Raw genomic sequence first — 23,180 nt, 5'->3', positions numbered from 1 at the left:
AAATTATGCAACCTTGTCTATTGACCACAACTTCCTTGCACATTTTAGCCAATTGGCATCATTTCTGCCAATCAAATTGACCCATAGCGGCGCTAAAACACAAATGTCACCTGTTTAATCAAAACTTTTGTTTGTTTTTTATGTAGATGAAGCAGAAACAGCATCGTGTACAAATACATCAACTCTTTATTGTTAAAATGGCACAATTGTCATCTTCCTGCATAGCTCAGCCCATCTGCAGCGCAGAGCCTTCTGGGTAATGTAGTATATACACATTTAGCAGTACTTTCTAGCTTACATATGTTTACCGTATATATTTATTTAAAATGTGCTATCCAGAGTGAGTAAATTAACATGTTCTCACTTGCCATGCTGACCTAGAAAAGAGGTAGCATTTACATTCCAGAGATGTTGACGTGTGATGATAATCTCTCATCGTCTCTCATTTACCAGCAAAAATTAGCGCTATAGATCGCTCTCAACAGTTAACAAATACTCTTAAAGTGCAGAGGTAAACGTGTTGGAAGATAAAGGAAAGTGTTAAGATGAAAAACACTTTTCAAGTGTAAAACATACACGGAGAATGTCTGCAGCTTGTGGACGACAGAGCAGACCGCAGACAATAAGGAAGCTTTTGATAGTGTTTCTTTCTATAATTATAATGAAATATTACTATTAGTAATTGCAATTAATTTAAACCTTACAGTAATTTGACAACGAGCACAGAGTATGCACTTTTACTGCCATCTAGTATAAAATGTGTAAAACATCAATCAATACAGTATTTATTTTCCAATTTGTATTGAAATAATGAGCTCTTTATAGCTAAGATTGCAAGGAACATTCAAAACATTGATAAAAAAAAAATCTAACATTTCAAGTTAATTGAAATGTTAATCCATTTTGGTAAGCATTTACATGGAAAAACCTGGTTCTCAAAATCTACAAGGTATTAAAATGAAGGAGTGCTTACTCTTTTTACATATTTTACATATATTTACTACTGGTTAAAAGTAAATTAAGTTGTTTGTTCTGTGAGTTTTCATGTAGTAATGACACTGGTACTGCTAGAAGGACTATGAATAATGTTAGCTTAATTTCAACAATGCTAAATTTGTTATGTCTTTTGTTTCATGAAATTATTCATGACAGATAGGCTGATTGGCAACACTACGTTGGCCCTAGTGAATGAATGTGAGTGTGAATGTTGTCTATCTGTGTTGACCCTGTGATGAGGTGGCGACTTGTCCAGGGTGTACCCTGCCTTCTGCCCGTGTGCAGCTGGGATAGGCTCCAGCACCCCCGCGACCCCGTAAGGGACAAGCGGTAGAAAATAGATGGATGGATGGAAACGCTGCTCTTTGTTAGCTTTCTTTGCCTTTTAAGTGTTTCTGCTTTGAATTTTCTTCTTTCCTAAATTTAGTTTTGATGAGCTTTTTAGCTTACAATCTTTTGGTTACGTCCATGTATAGCATGTGCACATTGCATCCGGAAGCATTAACAGCGCTCGGAATGAAAAAGAAAAATCCCTCTAAATTGTACAAAATAATGACATTAATAACAACTTTACAAATGTTTTAAAAAAAAGTTAAGAAATGACATGTACGTAATGGTATTACAAGCGCTTTAGCACTTAGCATTGTGTAGCACTTAGCATTCACTTCCCCCAGGAAGCACTGTATTCTAATTATTCTAATTATTCTAATTATTTTGGGAATTCTCATGTTGAAAGTGTAATGTGTGTCCATCTCTCTGTAGGTGATAAACTCATGCCTGGAGGTGTGGCAGAGTGCTTGTCGTAAGCTTGGCTGGAGGATCGATGAGTCCATTCAGGATGCATCCCATTGGAAGGGTGTCTACATTAAGGCTAAGCTGCGAATGATGCAGTTGAAGGATCAGAAGGCCTTTGAGACGTCCTCACTGATTGGCCACAGTGCTCGTGTGTATGCTCTCTACTATAAGGATGGTCTACTCTGTACAGGTATGCTGTTTCTTAATGTTATTTTTTGTCAACTTTTACAGAATATGTTTGTATAAACTGAGCAAAGTAAAGTAACTGAGTAGAATACCTAGAGTGCCCTGCAGAAGTATTCACCCCCCTTGGATGTTTCAGCCTTTTGTTGCTTTTATTATTGGAATCATTATAGTAATTAATTAATGTGAGTGTGAATGGTTGCCCGTCTATTTGTGTTGGCCCCGCAATGAGGTGTAATTCTCTTTGTCAAGGTGAAAACCGATTTTTACAAACTGCTGTCAATTATTTAAAAACATCAAGTTGTCCCGCGTGACATCGCACTTCAACATTTGCGGCTTAGCTCTACTGCCAATTTTTTATTTTTCAAAGCCTGTTGTACGTTTTTTTTTTTTTTTTAAGCATTTTCAAACATAAATGTGGCAAGATGGACTAAAACTGTTGCGTTCGGGTCCCGTCGTAGCAAGGATTGTGTTCCCCAGGATGCGGAAGGACGAGCAGGAAAACAGCTTGCAGGTAAGCGAAGTCTTTTTTTAATCCAAGGCAAGACAAAATTACAAAAATTAAGACGCTAGTGTACCGTGCAGCGAAACAACCTAACAGTCGCCAACATTGAAATATTTAAGCGTTGAAAAGAAAACACTTAAACGTGGCAAGAACAAGCAAACACAACTTGTCGTGTCTCGAGAGTAGCGAGTGCGTAGTGACGTGGGCTTAAAAAAGGACACAAATAGGGCGGTTGCAGGTAGAGCCACTCATCATGAAAATTAAACTTGGTGGGGAACAAATGCTCAATGCTCTTAGCAACAGGAAACTTAACTATGGGAGGCTTAGGAGCACTGGAAACATAAAAAACAAACCAAAAACAGACATGATCAGTAGTGACGGATCATGACAGAAATTATCAATACTACAGTAGATGAGACTAAACAGATCAGAGTGTGCTGTTCAGTATCATAGCCACTGATTGGCTTAACCTGAGGTAGCATTACTATATTGCAGTTAATCTCAAATGGTGGGGTGGGGGCGCAGTGTGACCCCGGAAACATGCCTTATCAGTATCATGCAGTATCATGCTTCAAAGCCCGCTTCAAAAAGCTGTGCACTACAAAACTTACTCATTGTAGCCACTAGTCCTGACTTACATTATTGAAAAAAAAAAAAAAACGCAAAAATGGTTTTATCCATTGTTTTGTAGGTTGAAGTGTGGTATATATATTGTGCTCCTGAGTTAATTTTGCTGATACATTTGAGTTTATTATTAGCCATTAATCAATTTCCTACTGCTTGTCCCTTTCGGGGTCACGGGGGGCCGGAGCCTATCACAGCTGCACTTGGGTGGAAGGCAGTGTACACCGTGGACAAGTCGCTATCTCATTGCAGGGCCAACACAGACAGGCAACCATTCACACTCCCATTATGCAATATTATATTATATTATATTTATATTATATTATTTTAGTTTATTATATTATGTTATATTATACAGTTTGTTAATCTTTTCTGTTACAGACTAAAAACAATGTTGCTAAGTTATTTTTTGTTGCAAGTTGATCCATATTTCTTTTTTTTTGTTTGTTTTTTTTTGTTTTCTTTAATGTTAGTAATGATACAATGTTATGCAGAGGTTTACTTATAACAATTTTATAGTCACTGCGGAGAATGTTTTCCTCTTCTGAGGGTGGTGTGACAAAAAATTAATTGAAAAGCACTACTATATTGGATTAAGCAAAGGGGAGTTGTCCTTTGATTAGAATTTTGCTTATCGTTTGCAATCATTATGAAACATGGTGACAGATGTTTTTTTTAATGCATTCTAAATAGGAAATAAATGCGATCAATAGTCTGCTTACAATATAACTTATGGGAGCCACTCTATTCTGCTTATAAAGCCCTTAAAAACATCCAAACAGGTAAGGTTTTATATACATGATGTAAGTATATATGTAATATAATAAAAGGCACATTTATATTAATATTTGATATTTACGTATTCATTTTAAGCATACGCGGCTCATTAATTTCAAAACACATCACATTGTTCGCTTTTTTTTTTAACTACATCCCTGATTACGGCTCACTTCATGAGAGCCAGCAAACAAAATAAAATATAACTTACTGTACTAGGTCTGCTGTCATTAGGATGAACCGTCGTCATGTCATTCATAATGATTGTGAACAATAGGCCAAATTCCCAAAAATGTGCAGTTTCCCTTTAAGCAAGTGTAACGGTGATTATGTGGGTGTTATTTAATGTCGAGAGGGCTCTCATATTGTTATACATTTACAAGGTCGTAAACCGTTCTTTCAATACTCTAGCTATGAAAATATTCGATTTACAATTAATAACTCCTACTTTGTGGAAATGTATTTACTTTTCCCGAATGATCAGGCCAATTAACAGCGATAAACAAGGGTTTGCTTTACAAGGTAAAATCAGTGTTTGCATAAATATACACCCCCTTTTTAAGCTAATTCAGGGGTGACCATTAGGTCGATTGCGAGCTACCGGTCGATCGCGGAGGGAGAGTCAGTTGATCACCAGCCAGGCATTAAAAAAATAGAACTAAAAATGAGCGCTTATCAATTTTCACTATGACGTCACTTTCGTCACTTGATTGACATTCACGGCACCCAAGGATCTTGTGAAATGATGCTGGCCGCTGAGAGCTCAGTATGAAGAAAAAAACGACCGGCAGAAAACTAACAAGCACTTTTATTTTAACAGACTCTCTCGCTGTACCTGCTGTCAAAACTGTAAAGACTGACTGCACAGTTCCTGTCTTTGCAATAAAACTCCTGCTCCATCTGACCTGTGCTACAAAATAAGGGTGTCATAAAACTAGCGCACACAATCTAGTTAGCTACGGAGTTTGCCTCCAATGTATTTTTTTTGAAGGGTATACAAACGAGTATGGAAGCTTGACAAATAAGAGTCTAGAAACCTGCCACTTTGATGTGGTACTGGAAAGAAAGGAAGACTTTTTTTTCCCTCCTCAATGTAAACGGGAAGTTGTGGAACTTATCAGCACTACTGTAAATCATGTCTGATTCAAATTAATACAAGTCATGAGAACAAGGTATTACACCAACTTATATTCTTGTCGTCATTAAAGAAGGGAATCTGTATGCTTTAAACATGCTTGTATTTTTGTTAAACACTTTTAAGGTGTTAACAAAAAATGTCTGTTTTATTAATATATATATATATATATATATATATATATATATATATATATATATATATATATATATATATATATATATATATATATATATATATATAAGGGTGTAACGGTACACAAACATTTCGGTTTGGTACGTACCTTGGTTTAGAGGTCACGGTTCGGTTCATTTTCGGTACAGTAAGAAAACAACAAAATATAAATTTTTTGGTTATTTATTTACCAAATTTGTAAACAATGGCTTTATCCTTTTAACATTGGGAACACTATAATAATTCTTCCCAAAAATAGAAATAGCTCTCTGAGTGATGGATGTGAGCCACCATTAGGCTGATCAGTGCAACAGCAGGCAGTCATGAATGCTAAGCATAACAATAACATACATATACACACAGGGTCGATGCCAGGGTTAATGCGGTCAACATATATCAAATAAATACTAAATAAGATAAGGCTCAGAATGGTTTCTTAACAAAACCGTTTGTACATATAAAGTGCTTTTTTTGATTGATTGATTGAGACTTTTATTAGTAGATTGCACAGTACAGTACATATTTCGTACAATTGACCACTAAACGGTAACACCCGAATAAGTTTTTTAACTTGTTTAAGTCGGGGTCCACGTTAATCAACATTAAACTGCCTCCGTTGTTGCTCAGATTAAATAAAATGACAAAACTTTTCTTCTACATATAAAAAGTGCAACATTAAACAGTTTAAAGTCAACTCAGCCTCAGATTAACTTTTCTTTCCCCCCCCCCCCCAGCCTTTAACCCTGGTGACTTTCACTCAATATTCATGTTTTTTTGCCAGAAAAATCAGTTTATCCACATTGTGGAGGTAGCAGGTATGGCGAGGTAGTGCCTGGCTAACTTGGCAGTAAGAGGATATATGGGCTCATTGTTCTTCCACCATAGAAGTGGGTCAAAATCTAGTTTTTAATGTAATATGGTCTTAAATCTGCTGCTATAAAAACTTTTGTTATTGCTTTAGCCCTGCCTGACTCGCCGAGGAGAGGCTGCTTGAATGCGTTCCGGAGCTGTTTGCTCGTCTTTCTCTTCGTTGAAGCGATGTTCACTTGGGGGTGGTGCCGCTTCAAAATGGGTTAGCATGTTTGACGTGTTGGCAGAAGCATACCCTACTGCTGCTGAACAATGTCGGCAAACCGCTTTCGCTTTGTCCGCCACTCGTCGTCCATTGTTGTATCGCACCGCAAAGCCGAAATGTTCCCAAACGGGAGATCCTAACGAGGCAAGAGGGTCTTCCAGCTCCGGCTTTTACATGTTGTAGTAGCCCGGTCGTTGCTAGCACGTCGTGTATTGTGCCTCGGTGTGCATTGTTTACACAACGTGCGGTGCGCTACTTAATATGTCCGTGTGGAAACTCGTTCGGTACATCTCCGAACCGAACCGAAACCCCCGTACCGAAACGGTTCAATACAAATACACGTACCGTTACACCCTTAATAGATATATATACATACATACATATATATATATATATACACTACCGTTCAAAAGTTTGGGGTCACCCAAACAATTTTGTGGAATAGCCTTCATTTCTAAGAACAAGAATAGACTGTCGCGTTTCAGATGAAAGTTCTCTTTTTCTGGCCATTTTGAGCGTTTAATTGACCCCACAAATGTGATGCTCCAGAAACTCAATCTGCTCAAAGGAAGGTCAGTTTTGTAGCTTCTGTAACGAGCTAAACTGTTTTCAGATGTGTGAACATGATTGCACAAGGGTTTTCTAATCATCAATTAGCCTTCTGAGCCAATGAGCAAACACATTGTACCATTAGAACACTGGAGTGATAGTTGCTGGAAATGGGCCTCTATACACCTATGTAGATATTGCACCAAAAACCAGACATTTGCAGCTAGAATAGTCATTTACCACATTAGCAATGTATAGAGTGTATTTCTTTAAAGTTAAGACTAGTTTAAAGGCCTACTGAAACCCACTACTACCGACCACGCAGTCTGATAGTTTATATATCAATGATGAAATCTTAACATTGCAACACATGCCAATACGGCCGGGTTAACTTATAAAGGGCAATTTTAAATTTCCCGCCACACTTCCGCTTGAAAACGTTTCGGTATGATGACGTATGCGCGTGACGTAGCCAGTTTAACAGAGGTATGGCTTCCCCATTGAAGCCAATACGAAATAGCTCTGTTTTCATCTCATTATTCCACAGTATTCTGGACATCTGTGTTGGTGAATCTGTTGCAATTTGTTCATTGCATTATGGAGAAAGAAGCTGAGCAAGCAAAGAAGAAAGTTGTCGGTGCGAAGCGGATATTTTGCGAGGGAAGTCAGCAACACAACACAGCCGGTGTTTGTTTACATTCCCGAAAGATGCAGTCAAGATCGAAGAACTCGGACAACAGAGACTCTAACCAGGAGGACTTTGATTTGGATACACAGACGCGATACCGTGAGTACGTAGCTGTGCTTCCAAACATTTGATCGCTTGCTATAACTAGCTCGAGCTAGGAGCTAGCATAACAAACACCTAGGTGTTTGTTATGCGGGATTAATTTGTGGCATATTAAATATAAGCCTGGTTGTGTTGTGGCTAATAGAGTATATATATGTCTTGTGTTTATTTACTATTGTAGTCATTCCCAGCTGAATATCAGGTCCCACCCGCGCGCTTCCAAACATTTGATTGCTTGCCCGTACGTGCGTGTCACGTACGTAACTTTGGTTAAATATATAAGCTTTATGAACCTTGGGTTAGGTGAACGGTCCTTTGGGCTGAGTGAGTGTGTGTGTTGTGCAGGTGTTTGAATTGTATTGGCGGGTTATATATACGGGATCCCGTCCATATAACCCGCTCGAGCTATAACTAGCTCGAGCTAGTAGCTAGGAGCTAGCATAACAAGCTCCTGTGTTTTTATGCGGGATTAATTTGTGGCATATTAAATATAAGCCTGGTTGTGTTGTGGCTAATAGAGTATATATATGTCTTGTGTTTATTTACTGTTGTAGTCATTCCCAGCTGAATATCAGGTCACCCCCGGCTCTCACAGCATCTTCCCTATCTGAATCGCTTCCACTCCCCACTAGTCCTTCACTTGCATTTTCCTCATCCACAAATCTTTCATCCTCGCTCAAATTAATGGGGAAATCGTCGCTTTCTCGGTCCAAATCTCTCTCACTTCTGGCGGCCATCATTGTAAACAATAGGGAACTTTGTGGATATGTTCAATTGACTACGTCACGCTACTTCCGGTAGGGGCAAGCCTTTTTTTTATCAGATACCAAAAGTTGCGATCTTTATCGTCGTTGTTTTATACTAAATCCTTTCAGCAAAAATATGGCAATATCGCGAAATGATCAAGTATGACACATAGAATAGATCTGCTATCCCCGTTTAAATAAAAAAATGTCATTTCAGTACGCCTTTAAAGTTATCTTCATTGAAAAGTACAGTGCTTTTCCTTCAAAAATAAGGACATTTCAATGTGACCCCAAACTTTTGAACGGTAGTATATATATATATATATATATATATATATATATATATATATATATATATATATATATATATATATATATATATATATATATATATATATATATATATATATATATATATATATATATATATATATATGTATGTGTGTGTGTGTGTGTGTGTGCGTGTTGTTATGTATGTATGTATGTATGTATGTATGTATGTGTGTGTGTAGTGTAGGGCAGTGATTATGCAATGATTAAAAACAATTAATTGGAGGCAGCCACCACCGTTGACATACTTCTGACAAAAATCACAATTTCTCCATAATTGTTGGTCCAAAGCTAATGAGGATTTTGTCAAAACAAGGCTAATAGATTTTTTTGGTTGTGTATATTTTTACGTTTAATGCGCCGTCAGGAACGTGTTACACAGCCTACTGGTCACTAAATACTACAGCAAAGTGCTTCAAATATGGCCGCAAACTTATATTTTGATTAAATAAAAGCATGTTTTATTGTAAGTTCATGAGCTGCTGTATAACATCAGAATGACCGCATGCACAACTGCACACGTCCTTAGTAGCACACATGGAGCCTGTTGTTTAGTTGTCCATACTCTCTTTGTACAAAACTCTGTTAATTATGTATCTTCTGCCATCTAGTGGCCTGTCCTGCTTGTCACTTGTAAACCATTTTTTATTTTGGAGTAAATAAATCATGCTATTTACACCAATTTGGAATCATTTGCATAGCTATACAACAACAGACGAACCCACACCTGACCTGATGTTGGAGTTGATAACAAAAAAGCAAACAGTGTCACACATAGTGAGGAATATAAACAGTTAAACCTCTGCTGTAACTTTACCCTTTACAAAAATATGAACAGTACAACATTAAAATAACTTGAAAAAATTTATAAATTATTTTGTGTTTGATAGTGGTCAGTAAGTATTTGATTCCTACCAACTAGTAAGCATTGTGACCTAGGGCTGCAACAACTAATTAATTAAATCGATTAATTTGATTGGAAAAAGCTTTGATTTATGTTATGTTGCTTCCATTAACCATTTAATGAGTGTAACTAATACAATTTGGACCACATGGAGTGTGTGTATGCAAACATAGTTTCCGCACAGCTGCTGCAATAGAGTGCGCCTGCGGGATGTGGTATGTTGTTTTATTTTCATTAATGCACACATGTTAAAAGTGCAATTTGAATGTTGATGATGTGTATTTATGAGAAAAAGGAATGCAGTTTGTGGCAAGCAGAAAAATATTGTTTGTTTTCCCCTGGAATACGCATTAAATCTATAAAGTGTGTTTAATCTGATTGCTTAATTAATCAAACAAACTAATCAATGGATTACTAAAATAATCGATAGCTACAACAATTATTTTTCTACCATAGTCTTAGAACTCGGTGTAACAATTGGGATTTTCTGCCTCCTCAAAGCTATTCTAAATTGTCAACTGATTTAAATATGTCAAAACATTCTAAATCCTGCCTACAGTATTTGTAGAAATGACAAAAGGCACTTTTGTTTTGCAATATTTGGTTTGTACTGACATTTAAAAGTATGCTTTACTTTCGTAACATTTTCAACAACCTGTATATGTTCTTTCAGGATCTGATGATCTGTCTGCCAAATTATGGGATGTTCGCACTGGGCAGTGCATTTATGGAATTCAGACTCACACGTGTGCCACAGTTAAGTTTGATGAGCAGAAGCTGGTGACTGGATCCTTTGACAACACTGTTGCATGCTGGGAGTGGAGCACAGGGGCCAAAATTCAGCAGTTCCGTGGCCACACAGGAGCAGGTTGGTTTCAATGTGGACCAGCTATTTATTTAGGAGTATGATACAAGTACGCTGGTACAGAGTCCCCGCTTTTTGTAGGATTCAGTTTTTGGCAGCAATGTTTGCCTAAAGTTTGCCCCAGTTTTCTTATACAATCATATCGTACGTTGGGCGTACTATAATAAACCATTATGTTAGCTCGGATAACATTTTGTGGAATGGAGTGTCCAAACAAAGAATCCCACTCTGTTCGACTGCAAATTAATCCACCACGAAACCAAACAAAGTTTCGAGTGCCAGCACTTTGACAGAGAACATGAGAAACACTATTGAATTCAAGAAATAAAGTTCAAAAATACCTCTTTTCTCTATTCCTTCCTCTCTGCTTGTGGCTGTCTTTGCCAACAAAAGTCTTCAATGAAGGTAAAAGTGATGTGAAATGTTCATTTATACATTTATCACTGATCACTCAAGTATTGAAAATATATATTGACGCCATCAATTTATGGATCGATCAGACCTCTTCTTACATGACTGCAACAGTGCTTACACTCCAAATGTTGTTATATTGTATTCTCTCTAGACCACAGGTGTCAAACTCAAGGCCTGAGGGCCAGATTCCGCTTGCCACAACAATTTTATGTAGCCCACAAAAGCCTAGAAATAATACGCGTCAATAAAGTACTTTATCTTTTCCTACTAAATGTATTCGTTCTTTCCGTTTTGACAAAAAAAAATACATATACTGCATCTAATTGCAAGTCATGGTCAAAAGTTTACCTACACTTGTGAAGGACATAATGTCATGGCTGTCTTGAGTTTCCAATCATTTCTACAACTCTTATTTTTTTGTGATAGAGTGATTGGAGCACATACTTGTTTGTCAAAAAAAACATTCATGAAGTTTGGTTCTTTTATGAATTTATTATGGGTCTACTGAAAATGTGACCAAATCTGCTGGGTCAAAAGTATACATACAGCAACATACATTATCAATTCTGGTGATGTAGAAAAGTTACAATCAAATCAAATTAGCTTAATGGCATGGCCTCTTAACTTCATGTGAGTGATTATGATTGACGACACCTCACATGAGCCCATTTAAATAGGGCTCATGTGATGCAGTCATTAGACTTGGTTACAAACGCGACAATGGGAAAGTCAAAGGAACTCAGCACAGATCCGAAAAAACGAATCATTGGCTTGAACAAGTCACGAAAGTCACTTGGAGCCATTTCAAAGCAGCTTAAGGTCCCAAGAGCAACTGTGCAGACAATTGTTTGTAAGTATAAAGTGCATGGCACAGTTTTGTCAATGCCACGATCAGGAAGAAAACGCAAGTTATCACCTGCTGCTAAGAAAAAATTGGTCAGGATGATCAAGAGTCAACCGAGAACCACATAAAAGCAGGTCTGCAATTAATTGGAAGCTGCTACAACACAGGTGTCAGTGTCCACAGTCAAGCGTGTTTTGCATCGCCATGGACTGAGAGGCTACCATGCAAGAAGGATGCCCTTGCTACAGAAGCGACACCTTAAGGCTCGTCTAAAGTTTGCTGCTGATAACATGGACAAAGATAAGATCTTCTGGAGGAAAGTTCTGTGGTCAGATGAAACAAAATTTTGCTCTTTGGCCACAATACCCAGCAATATGTTTGGAGGAGAAAAGGTGAGGCCTATAAACCCAGGAACATCACCGTCAAGCATGGTGGTGGTAGTATTATGTTCTGGGCCTGTTTTGCTGCCAATGGAACTGGTGCTTTACAGAGAGTAAATGGGACAATGAAAAAGGAGGATTACCTCCAAATTCTTCAGGACAACATAAAATCATCAGCCCGGAGGTTGGGTCTGGGGTGCAGTTGGGTGTTCCAACAGGACAATGACCCCAAACACACGTCAAAAGTGGTAAAGGAATGGCTAAATCAGGCTAGAATTAAGGTTTTAGAATGGCCTTCCCAAAGTCCTGACTTAAACCCCATTGAGAACATGTGGACGATGCTGAAGAAACAAGTAAATGTCAGAAAACCAACAAATTTAGCTGAACTGCACCAAATTTGTCAAGAGGAATGGTCAAAAATTCAATCAGAAGCTTGTGGATGGCTACCAAAAGCACCTTATTGCAGTGAAACTTGCCAAGGGACATGTAACCAAATATTAACATTGCTGTATGTATACTTTTGACCCAGCAGATGTGGTCACATTTTCAGTAGACCCATAATAAATTCATAAAAGAGCCAAACTTCATGAATATGAAGTATGTGCTCCAATCACTCTATCACAAAAAAAAAAGAGTTGTAGAAATTATTGGAAACTCAAGATAGCCATGACATTATGTTCTTTAAAAGTGTATGTAAACTTTTGACCACGACTGAATATATTTTTTTTTTACATGAAAACCCTTTTGTAACATCAATACAAATTTAAGTGATGTATTGTATGAATGGAAAAACTGTATACAGGACACTCCAGCTTCGCTGCAAAGCGTCGAAACAACACAGGAAGCAACAGTTACCGGTTATAAGCCATCCGCTTGATTGGCGTAGAGCTGGCGCCATGGGTTGCTTTCGTCGGTGGGAGAGAACACCACGTCTCATTGGACAACTACCGCCTGCCTCAAGCTGGGCAGCCCCCAGCCAAATAGGTGTTGTCCCGCCACAGTCCGCCTGCCTTACTGGGTGCGTAGGGCTTAGGGTACAAGTATCCGACAAGTGGACTGCGATTGCTGCACCAGGCAACAACACAAGAAATTCAAATTCAAAAATGAGAACTTCTCCCCTCAAGTTGGGCACATGGAATGTAAGAACAATGACACCAGGACTGTCCAACGACCTCCAGGCCATCAGCGATCCCCGGAAGACCTCAGTCATCAACAATGAACTTGTGAGACTGCAGGTTGACATTGCCGCACTGCAGGAGACGCGGCTTGCCGACTCTGGAACTCTCAGAAAAAATAACTTTACGTTCTTCTGGCAAGGGAAGAGTGCCGAGGAAACCAGAGAGTATGGCGTTGGATTTGCTGTCCGGAACTCTCTACTGGGAATGATAGAACCCTGTAAACAAGGCACAGAAAGACTGCTATCACTCCATCTCCACACCACAATTGGGCCCGTCAACCTGATCAGTGTATATGCACCAACACTCAGTGCCACCAGGGATACCAAGGATGAGTTCTACAGCCAGCTAGACTCTCTTATTGACAGGATCCCAAAAGAAGAGCACCTGATACTGCTGGGTGACTTCAACGCCAGAGTGGGCGCAGACCACGACTCTTGGCCCTCCTGTCTTGGAAAGTTTGGTGTTGGAAAGATGAATGAGAATGGGCAACGACTCCTGGAGTTGTGCTCATACCATGACCTCAGCATCACCAACTCCTTCTTCCAGACAAAGCCTCAGCACAAAGTGTCTTGGAGACACCCTCGCTCCAAACACTGGCACCAGCTAGACCTGATCATCACCAGGCGGTCTGCGTTGAAGCGTGTCCTCCTTACCCGCACCTTTCACAGCGCTGACTGCGATACTGATCACTCGCTGGTGTACTCCAAGATGAGACTTCTGCCTAAGAAGATCCATCGCTCCAGGCCCCAGGGCAAACCCCGCATAGATGTGAGCAAGACCGCACATCCTGACAAGGTCTCTCTCTGAGGTGCTTGACTCAGATCCTCCTGGTGGCTCAGCCACAGAGAGATGGGACCGCATTAGAGAGTCAGTACACAGCACTGCCATGATGGTCTTTGGAAAGAAGCAGACAAAGAACAACGACTGGTTTGAGGCCAACTCCTCCATACTCACTCCAGCCGTAAAAGAACGCCGCAGAGCTCACCTGGAATACAAGCGATCCCCCAGCCAGAGGACTCTGCAGGTGTACAGATTTTCCAAGAGCAAAGTACAGAGACTAGCAAGGCAATGTGCTAACGAATACTGGCTCCAGCTCTGCCAGAGCATCCAGTTAGCGGCTGATACTGGAAACATCAGGGGCATCAAGAATGCTATGGGCCCCACCAAGAAGGTTACAGCGCCACTGAAGTCTGCCACGGGCGAGACCATCCAGGACAAGGGCAAGCACTTAGAGAGATGGGTGAAACACTATTCCGAACTGTACTCCAGACAGAACCAAGTCACACACGATGCACTTGCAGTCATTGAAAGCCTCCCTCTCATGGCTGAACTGGATGAGAAACCTACTGTGGCTGAACTGAAGAAGGTCATTGAGAGCCTGTCCTCAGGGAAAGCGCCTGGGAAGGATGGCATACCACCAGAAGTAATCAAGTGCGGCGACAGCACACTGAGGGAACATCTTTACGACCTCCTCTGTCATTGCTGGGAGGAAGGAGCAGTACCTCAGGACATGAGAGACGCCAACATCGTTACCCTGTACAAGAACAAGGGTGATAGAAGCGACTGTAACAACTACAGAGGAATGTCTCTCCTAAGCATCGAAGGCAAAGTCTTCGCACACGTCCTCTTGAACAGATTGCAGAAGCTTGCTGATAGAGTGTACCCAGAGTCACAGTGCGGGTTCCGCTCGGAAAGATCAACCATTGACATGGTCTTCACCATCAGGCAACTGCAAGAGAAGTGCAGAGAGCAGCACAAGCCCCTCTTTCTGGCCTTCATAGACCTGACCAAAGCGTTCAACCTTGTCAGCAGGGATGGGCTCTTCACAGTCCTAGCGAAGATTGGCTGCCCACCGAGACTCCTGAGCATGATCAAGTCGTTCCATGACGGCATGAAAGGCACAGTACAATGTGACGGCTCGACGTCAGATGCCTTCGACATCCGCAGTGGCGTTAAACAGGGCTGTGTCCTCGCTCCCACTCTCTTCGACATCTTCTTTGCCGTTCTGCTGAAACACGCCTTCGTATCATGGACCGAGGGTGTTTACCTCCACACTCGGTCAGACGGCCGACTGTTCAACCTGGCTCGCCTAAAAGCAAAGAGCAAGGTCCGGGAGGTAACCATCAGAGACATGCTGTTTGCAGATGACGCTGCTCTGGCCACCCACACAGAAGAAGAGCTACAGAGCCTGATGGACCGCTTTGCAAAGGCATGCGACGAATTCAGCCTAACTATCAGTCTGAAGAAGACAAATGTGATGGCCCAAGATGCTGAACCACCCTGTATCACCATCAATGACTATCAACTAGAGGTCGTCAGCCAGTTCACATACCTTGGCTCCACCATCACTGACAACCTCTCACTGGAAGCAGAGATCAACAAGAGGATCGGGAAGGCATCCACAACCTTGGCCAGGTTGTAGCAAAGAGTGTGGAACAACAGCATGCTGACAATAAACACCAAGATCGCTGTGTATCGTGCCTGCATGCTAAGTACTCTCTTGTACGCCAGCGAATCCTGGATTCTGTACTCCTCGCAGGAGAAGAGGCTAAGTGCCTTTCACATGCGCTGCCTCCGTCGCATACTCGGGATTACATGGAGTGATCGTGTGACAAACAAAGAGGTGCTGATGCAAGCCAAGATTCCCAGCATGGTCACTTTCCTTCGTCAGCGTCGCCTTCGACGACTGGGCCATGTGCGCCGAATGGACTATGGCCGGATCTCCAAAGACATCCTCTACGCAGAACTTGCCTAAGGCAAGAGGACAACGGGACGGCCACATCTCCGCTTCAAGGATGTCTGCAAGCGTGACCTGAAAGCGCTCGACATGGACCCGAACGCCTGGGAAGAGCTTGCTCAGGATAGATCCAGCTGGAGACACACCGTGAACACTGGACTGAAAGCTGGCGAGGCAAAACTCCGCCAGCTTGCAGATGAGAAGCGAGCTCAGAGAAAGAGCAAGCAACTACATCCTGTAGCTGACTTGACCTACAAATGCACCAAGTGCAACAGAGACTGTCACTCCCGTGTGGGTCTGTACAACCACAGCAGACGCTGCATCACCAACTAAAACATATCCAAGGGGCGCCAATCCATTGTCTTCCGAGACTTACGGATGCCAACAACAACATGCAGTCTAATATTTACATACTATTGGCTATAGCCATTAGACTACTGTTTATTTGCCTGAACCAGTGCAGATTTGGGTGTATTTTGAAAGCTTTAGAGGCAAATATATAAGCGATCATGAAAAAAATATTTTAAATGGGATGGAGTGGATGTATACACTCTTAAGAATTTTTTTTTTTTTAAGATTTAAATCATTTACCATCACCAAGATTTTACTGCTCGATATGACCTCCCCCCAAAAATGGATTAACTCGCTGGAATATAAAGACAATGTAAAATACATCCATAAACGTGGATGCATATGCAAAAGTACAATATATTTATCTGTACGGTAATCTATTTATTTATATCTGCACCTTATTGCTATTTTATCCTGCACTACCATGAGCTAATGCAACGAAATTTCGTTATTATCTGTACTGTAAAGTTCAAATTTGAATGACAATAAAAACGAAGTCTAAGTCTAACGTCATTTGACATTTACGGTATTTAGAAAGAAAAGATTGGAGGCACATCATGTATTTACATCTGAGGGGTCCACAAATTAAACAATCTGTGAAAGACAATGTTGGACTTATTCGTGCATCGCTAAGTAACATATGTGATTGACATAACGATTGCCGTGCTGCTGTTATCGTGACGCTAATGAGGAAGAAGGATACAATTGTTTGCAGTTGATTTCCTGCTAATAATATTAGTCTCATCTACAATTTATGTTTGTAAGGTTTCTCATAGTCATTCACATCCACGTTCCTTGTGTGGGCTCTGTGCCGAGGATGTCGTTGTGGCTTCTGCAGCCCTTTGAGACTTTTGTGATTTACGGCTATATAAATAAACATTGATTGACTGATGATTGATAGTGTGAAGTTCATATTTTGTCTCATTATTGAGCTGTAAATGTCCCTGTTGTTCAGCAATGTTTGCTAGCAATATCAAGATTCAGTATATGCTGTTGAGCGTACAAGAGATCTATTCATCTAGTTTATTAATATTATTAAGGGTATTTTCTTGATGCTAACGAATATCACCAGTGACGCTATAATGTGGTCATCCTTGGCGAATAAAGCACTTGGCTTTCCTGCACAACAATAACTAAGCTTTTAGTTTTGTTATGAAAATGGACAATACAAATACGGTGGATTTGGCCAACAATCACAATATTTATTACTAGGACTTGACATGAAGTTAGTTTATTTGCACAAGCAGGTCTTTGTAGTTTTATTTAGGCATAGCAACCACAAAAAAACACAAACTAATGAGATCTCTTGTCCTTTTATTACGTTTAATTTTGTTGTCAAACACTACAGCAGTTCATCCTCTATAAATTAAGATTTAAAAAGATATGGTTGTGAATCCTCATTTGTCCAAAAATAGTTTTCTTCGTTGTACGTGCGCTGCTATGGAAACGGAAATAAATGCGCCGAATAATTAGTTCCGGCATATATTAAAATGACCAAAATACGGTAAATATTGAACATATCACATATTGCTAAGTGTGTAACGGTACGTGTATTTGTATTGAACCGTTTCGGTACGGGGATTTCGGTTCGGTTCGGAGGTGTACCGAACGAGTTTCCACACGGACATATTAAGTAGCGTACTGCACGTTGTGTAAACAATGCACACCGAGGCACAACACACAGCATGCTAGCAGCGACCGGGCTACGACCACATGTAAAAGGCAGAGCTGGAAGACCCTCTTGCCTCGTTAAATATACCGTTTGGGAACACTCCGGCTTCGCGGTGCGATACAACAATGGAGGACGGAAGTTGGCTGACATTGTTCAGCAGCGGTCAAACATGCTAACCCATTTGAAGCGTCACCACCCCCAAGTGAACATCGCTTCAACAAAGAGAAAGAGGAGTGTCGTGCAAACACCGCATTCAAGCAGCCTCTCCTCGGCGAGTCAGACAGGGCTAAAGCAATAACAAATGTCGTTGGTGTTTTTATAGCAGCAGATTTAAGACCATATTGCATTAAAAACTAGATTTTGACCCACTTCTATGGTGGAAGAACAATGAGCCCATATATCCTCTTACTGCCAAGTTAGCCAGGGACTACCTGGAGACAATGTAACTGGAAGCAGGTCTGCTCTTTCTGCAGACAATGTGGATAAACTGGGGCTGGGGGGGGGGGGGAAGAAAAGTTAATCTGAGGCTGAGTTGACTTGGAAACTGTTTAATGTTGCACTTTTTACATGTAGAAGAAAAGTTTTGTCATTTTGTTTAATCTGAGCAACAACTTGAGGCAGTTTAATGTTGATTAACGTGGACCCCGACTTAAACAAGTTGAAAAACTTATTTGGGTGTTACCATTTAGTGGTCAATTGTACGGAATATGTACTGTACTGTGCAATCTACTAATAAAAGTCTCAATCAATCACTCAAAAAAAGCACTTTATATGTTGAAAGGTTTTGTTAAGAAACCATTCTGAGCCTTATCTTATTTAGTTTTTATTTTATATATGTTGACCACATTAACCCTGGCAATCGACCCTGTGTATGTTATTATTATCCATAGCATTCATGACTGCCTGCTGTTGCACTGATCAGCCTAGTGGTGGCTCACATCCATCACACACAGAGCTATTTCTATTTTTGGGCAGAATTATTATAGTGTTCCCAATGTTAAAAGGATAAAGCCATTGTTTACAAATTTGGTAAATAAATAACCAAAAAATGTATATTTTGTTGTTTTCTAACTGTACCGAAAATTAACAGAATCGTGACCTCTAAACCGAGGTACGTGCCGAACCGAAATTTTTGTGTACCGTTACACCCATAATATCTCTCTCTCTCTCTCTCTCTCTCTCTCTCTCTCTCTCTCTCTCTCTCTCTCTCTCTCTCTCTCTCTCTCTCTCTCTCTCTCTCTCTCTATATATATATATATATATATATATATATATATGTATATATATATATATATATATATATATATATATATATATATATATATATATATATATATATATATATATATATATATAATATATTATATATATATATATATATATATATATATATAATATATATATACCGAAATTTTTGCTATGAAATTGTCTGTTACTACATTATATGTAGACTTGCAGCGTGTATACAAAATGATCAAGGGTTTTAAAGTTTTTTTAAAGGGCTCTGAAGGCTACAATGGTGACTCTCATTAGCCGCATCTTCGAAGCGTTTTTTATCATCTTTGAAATCGTAAAAAAAAAGAAAAGATGTGTGTTCTTGTCTCTCATAATGATTGTGAACGATAGACAAAATTCCAAAAGAAGCTAGCGGCATTACAGCTCAACCTTCATGCTGTATAATTGTATTGCATTAATGTGCACTTCATGTGTATATACAATATATTTTCTTCAGTGTGGTTAGTTTTACAATGACTTCATTGTGAAGAATATCAACTAAACACCTAAAGTTTTTTTTTTTAAAGTAATTCGAAGGACTGTTTACATCCATCCATCCATTTTCTACCGCTTGTCCCTTTTGGGGTCGCGTGGGGTGCTGGAGCCTATCTCAGCTGCATTCGGGCGGAAGGCGGGGTACACCCTGGACAAGTTGCCACCTCATCACAGGGCCAACACAGATTATCAGACAACATTCACACTCACATTCACACACTAGGGCCAATGTAGTGTACATATTTGGCAAATTGCAACAAACAGGGAAGGCAGAATAAAGGTTAGCCTGTGTTACCTTTTACAATAAGCAGCAACAATTCAAACTGCTTTGAAAGAGCACAGTCTACCAAGTCAAATTCCTTGAGTTAAAGCCGATTGTGATTCTAATTCTGATGATATTAGAAAAACATGTTAATATTATTAACGGTGTTATTAATAACTAATAACACTAATACTTGTTTTATATATACATAAAACATTTGTTTAGCCTTTTTAAAGATATGCATGATTGCAAATCAAAATTATTGTTCTGATATATATTATGATGTCATATAGATCACGCCCCCACCGCCAGTATATAACGGTAATCCAGGGGAAACCCTGCTATAGGTATACTGATAGGGACATTATTCTTTACAAAATGTGTTTTTTGTTGATATTCATTAGATTTACGTTGTTTTTTATGGGAACAATCGCTTTGGTTTTCGTACAATTCGGTTTTCATGTGACCTTTTGGACGGGATTACTAACAAAAAGTCAGGTTCCACTGTACTGTGATGAATCTGAATATGACTGATTGTTGAACAATATTTGTTCACCAACAATTCTTAGTAATTGTAAAGGGACAAGTGGCAGAAAATCGATGGATGGATGGATGTATTCTCCAGCACTTGTTTTACAATGTGTAATTTAAATTCACTTTTCAATTTCCTTTTTTTGAAGAACTGCCTTCAGAAGGCTTGTGCGTGAAATAATGACGTGAAAAAAAAGTTAACAAAAAACAACAACAGTGACATAATTTCTCAGTGTAGCAACGCACGCCTACGTATTCCTCTGCTGCGTGCACTTAGTAGTTCTATTTTTGTTTTTTGTTTTAAGAGGGACAAGCGGTGGAAAATGGATGGATGGTTTTAAGCAAGGGATTTTCTTGCAGTCATAGTGTAGGAAAAGGAAAGCTTAATTTCCCATCTGCTCCATTTGGTAAAACCATATGCTCGTCTGCCTTTGGTTTCCTTTAATCGGGCACATGCATCTGACTTGTTACAATAGGATAGGTCATCTAATGTTAGAAATATGTTCTAGACCAAGGGTGCCCAAACATTTTGCCTCAAAGGGCCAAAGTGAAAATGTGTCAATTGGCTGCGGCCAAACACAGCGTTTAACATGTACAGCAGCATTAATTAAGCGTTAAGACCAGGGGTGTCGAACTCATTTTCACTGAGGGCCACATCGCAGTTATGGCTGTCCTTCGAGGGCCGCTCGCAACAGTGAGTAATCAATTATTATAAATGTATAAGGATTCGCCTCATGATATTATGATACAAGTGCATATGTATTTGATCATTATATTTTTACATACTCTGTAAAAAAATTTTTTAAGATCTTTACACTGGCAGCTGAGTCGTCAGAGTTTTATCATTTATCAATAATTACTGTAAATGGCAAAATTCTGGCAAAGGAGTGGCCGTTTTTTTTAACGTAAAATCTACGCTTGTTGTTTTGATGGTGTATTACTGTAAATGGAAGAACAGTACCGTGTTTTTTTTTTTACGGTAAAGTTCTGGCGACTGAGCAGTTTTTTCCCTGTAAAATATATTGTCAATTTTACAAAGTACAATTTAATGGATAACTTGCTCTGAAATTATGAGTCAATCAGATATTTGTTGTTTACTTAAATAAAAGGAGGCTGCAATGTAAATTATATGTGTTACAACTGTGTTGGCCTGCGATGAGGTGGCGACATGTCCAGGGTGTACCCTGCCTTCCGTCTGAGTGTAGCTGTAATAGGCTTCAGCCCGCCCGCGGTAGAAAATGAATAGATGGTTTATTAGGAAACCGGAAACTAATAGTTCATTATTACAACAGATTATAACTACTTTACAACCCAATGTTGTCACTTAGAATTTTCAAAATAGGGTCCCAGGGACCCCATCAAGTCATAAAAATGGGGTCCCACAGTAAATTTTTGGGGTCCCACATTTTTGTAACCGTTTTAAATCAAATGATAGATGTATGCAATATCTTGTTATTTCTCACATTCTATATTGTGTTTTGGAAAAAAGTTGTCATAAATGTTACTTAATTCATTAAAAAAAATTATACAAAAGAAAAAAAATTGTTATGCATATGTAAATGTATTCAGTTATAAACATTCATTCACTTTCTTCTTTCCTTCATGGATCTAAACTTTACGGCTGCCGGTACTTTTTTCTATATATTTTTTTAATAAGTTGTAGGTGTATTTTTTTCCAGTATAAAAGTGTAAAAAGTTTTTTGCTTCAGTCATGAAGTTATGATAATCGTGTGCCAGGGCATACATACATTATTTATTTAACACTTAAATCTCTAGAGTCTACATCAACTTCAGATCCATCCCTCAATTCTAAGTTGTTTTTTTATGTTGTTTTTTGGTTTGTTTGTTTTCTGCCTTTTTTGTCAAAGAAAACTGGTTTTTTTATGGCAAACACACAAAATATGCAAAATCTTCCACAAAAAATATTTTTCAAAGTGGAATATTTGATGTGAAGTAATCGGAGCCTTGGATAGGTCAATAATTCATAAAAACATTGATTTTGATTCAATATTATGTTTTGAGCAATTGCAGTTTTAAAGAAAAATAAACCGTTTTTTTTTATTAGTCAACATTGCAACTTTTTCTAAATTACATTTCACCTATAAGCTTTTTTATTCCACTTTTGTTATGTTTTTGTTTATTTTAATAGTATTTTTAGAATGTGCTGTGGGCCTTTAAAACATTAGCTGCGGGCAGCAAATGGCCTCACGGCCACACTTTTGACACCCCAGCTATAGATAATAAAAAATGTAATCTGATAAAAAGGGACAAGCGGTAGAAAATGGATGGATGGAAGTCTATCGATAAAAAGCAGACACTGGCGACACGTGCGTTTATCATAACGCACAGTCAGCATCTCTGCTTCAGTAAACAAAGACAGTGATGACGTCACTGTCAGCGATGCGAGCGACACTTGCTAACTTGTCAGCCACTTCTCCAAGAGACTCCTTTTGAACACTCCTCGCACATTAACACTTCAAAAGGCACATATTTTCCCCGTTTGTTGACCTGCAAAGTATGTTTTTGGGGTGGAGGAGTCTGGTCGGTTGCTGGTCAGCTTGAAGCTAACAGCTAGCCTTCTCCGTCCTCGAAC

At 39.3% G+C, this 23,180-nt stretch overlaps 1 protein-coding gene across 5 annotated transcripts in view; it reads left to right on the top strand.

Moving 5' to 3' along the window:
* fbxw2 (F-box and WD repeat domain containing 2) overlaps positions 1-23,180 on the top strand; it is a 101,520-nt gene that overhangs the window by 56,986 nt on the left and 21,354 nt on the right. The window contains exons 3-6 of one of the 5 annotated variants that reach the window (XM_062031077.1): positions 1,759-1,981; positions 2,375-2,488; positions 7,361-7,600; positions 10,257-10,451. In XM_062031077.1, coding sequence (XP_061887061.1) covers positions 1,759-1,981; positions 2,375-2,488; positions 7,361-7,600; positions 10,257-10,451 — 772 coding nt within the window. The remainder of the gene's footprint in view (positions 1-1,758; positions 1,982-2,374; positions 2,489-7,360; positions 7,601-10,256; positions 10,452-23,180) is intronic. The other 4 variants (XM_062031078.1, XM_062031079.1, XM_062031080.1 and 1 more) reach the window with 4 other exon arrangements.

This window comes from Entelurus aequoreus, linkage group LG21 (genome assembly GCF_033978785.1).
Source record: "Entelurus aequoreus isolate RoL-2023_Sb linkage group LG21, RoL_Eaeq_v1.1, whole genome shotgun sequence".
Taxonomy (NCBI): Eukaryota; Metazoa; Chordata; class Actinopteri; order Syngnathiformes; family Syngnathidae; genus Entelurus; species Entelurus aequoreus.
Note: the sequence above shows the minus strand (reverse complement) of the source record. Positions and strands in the feature narration are given on the sequence as shown.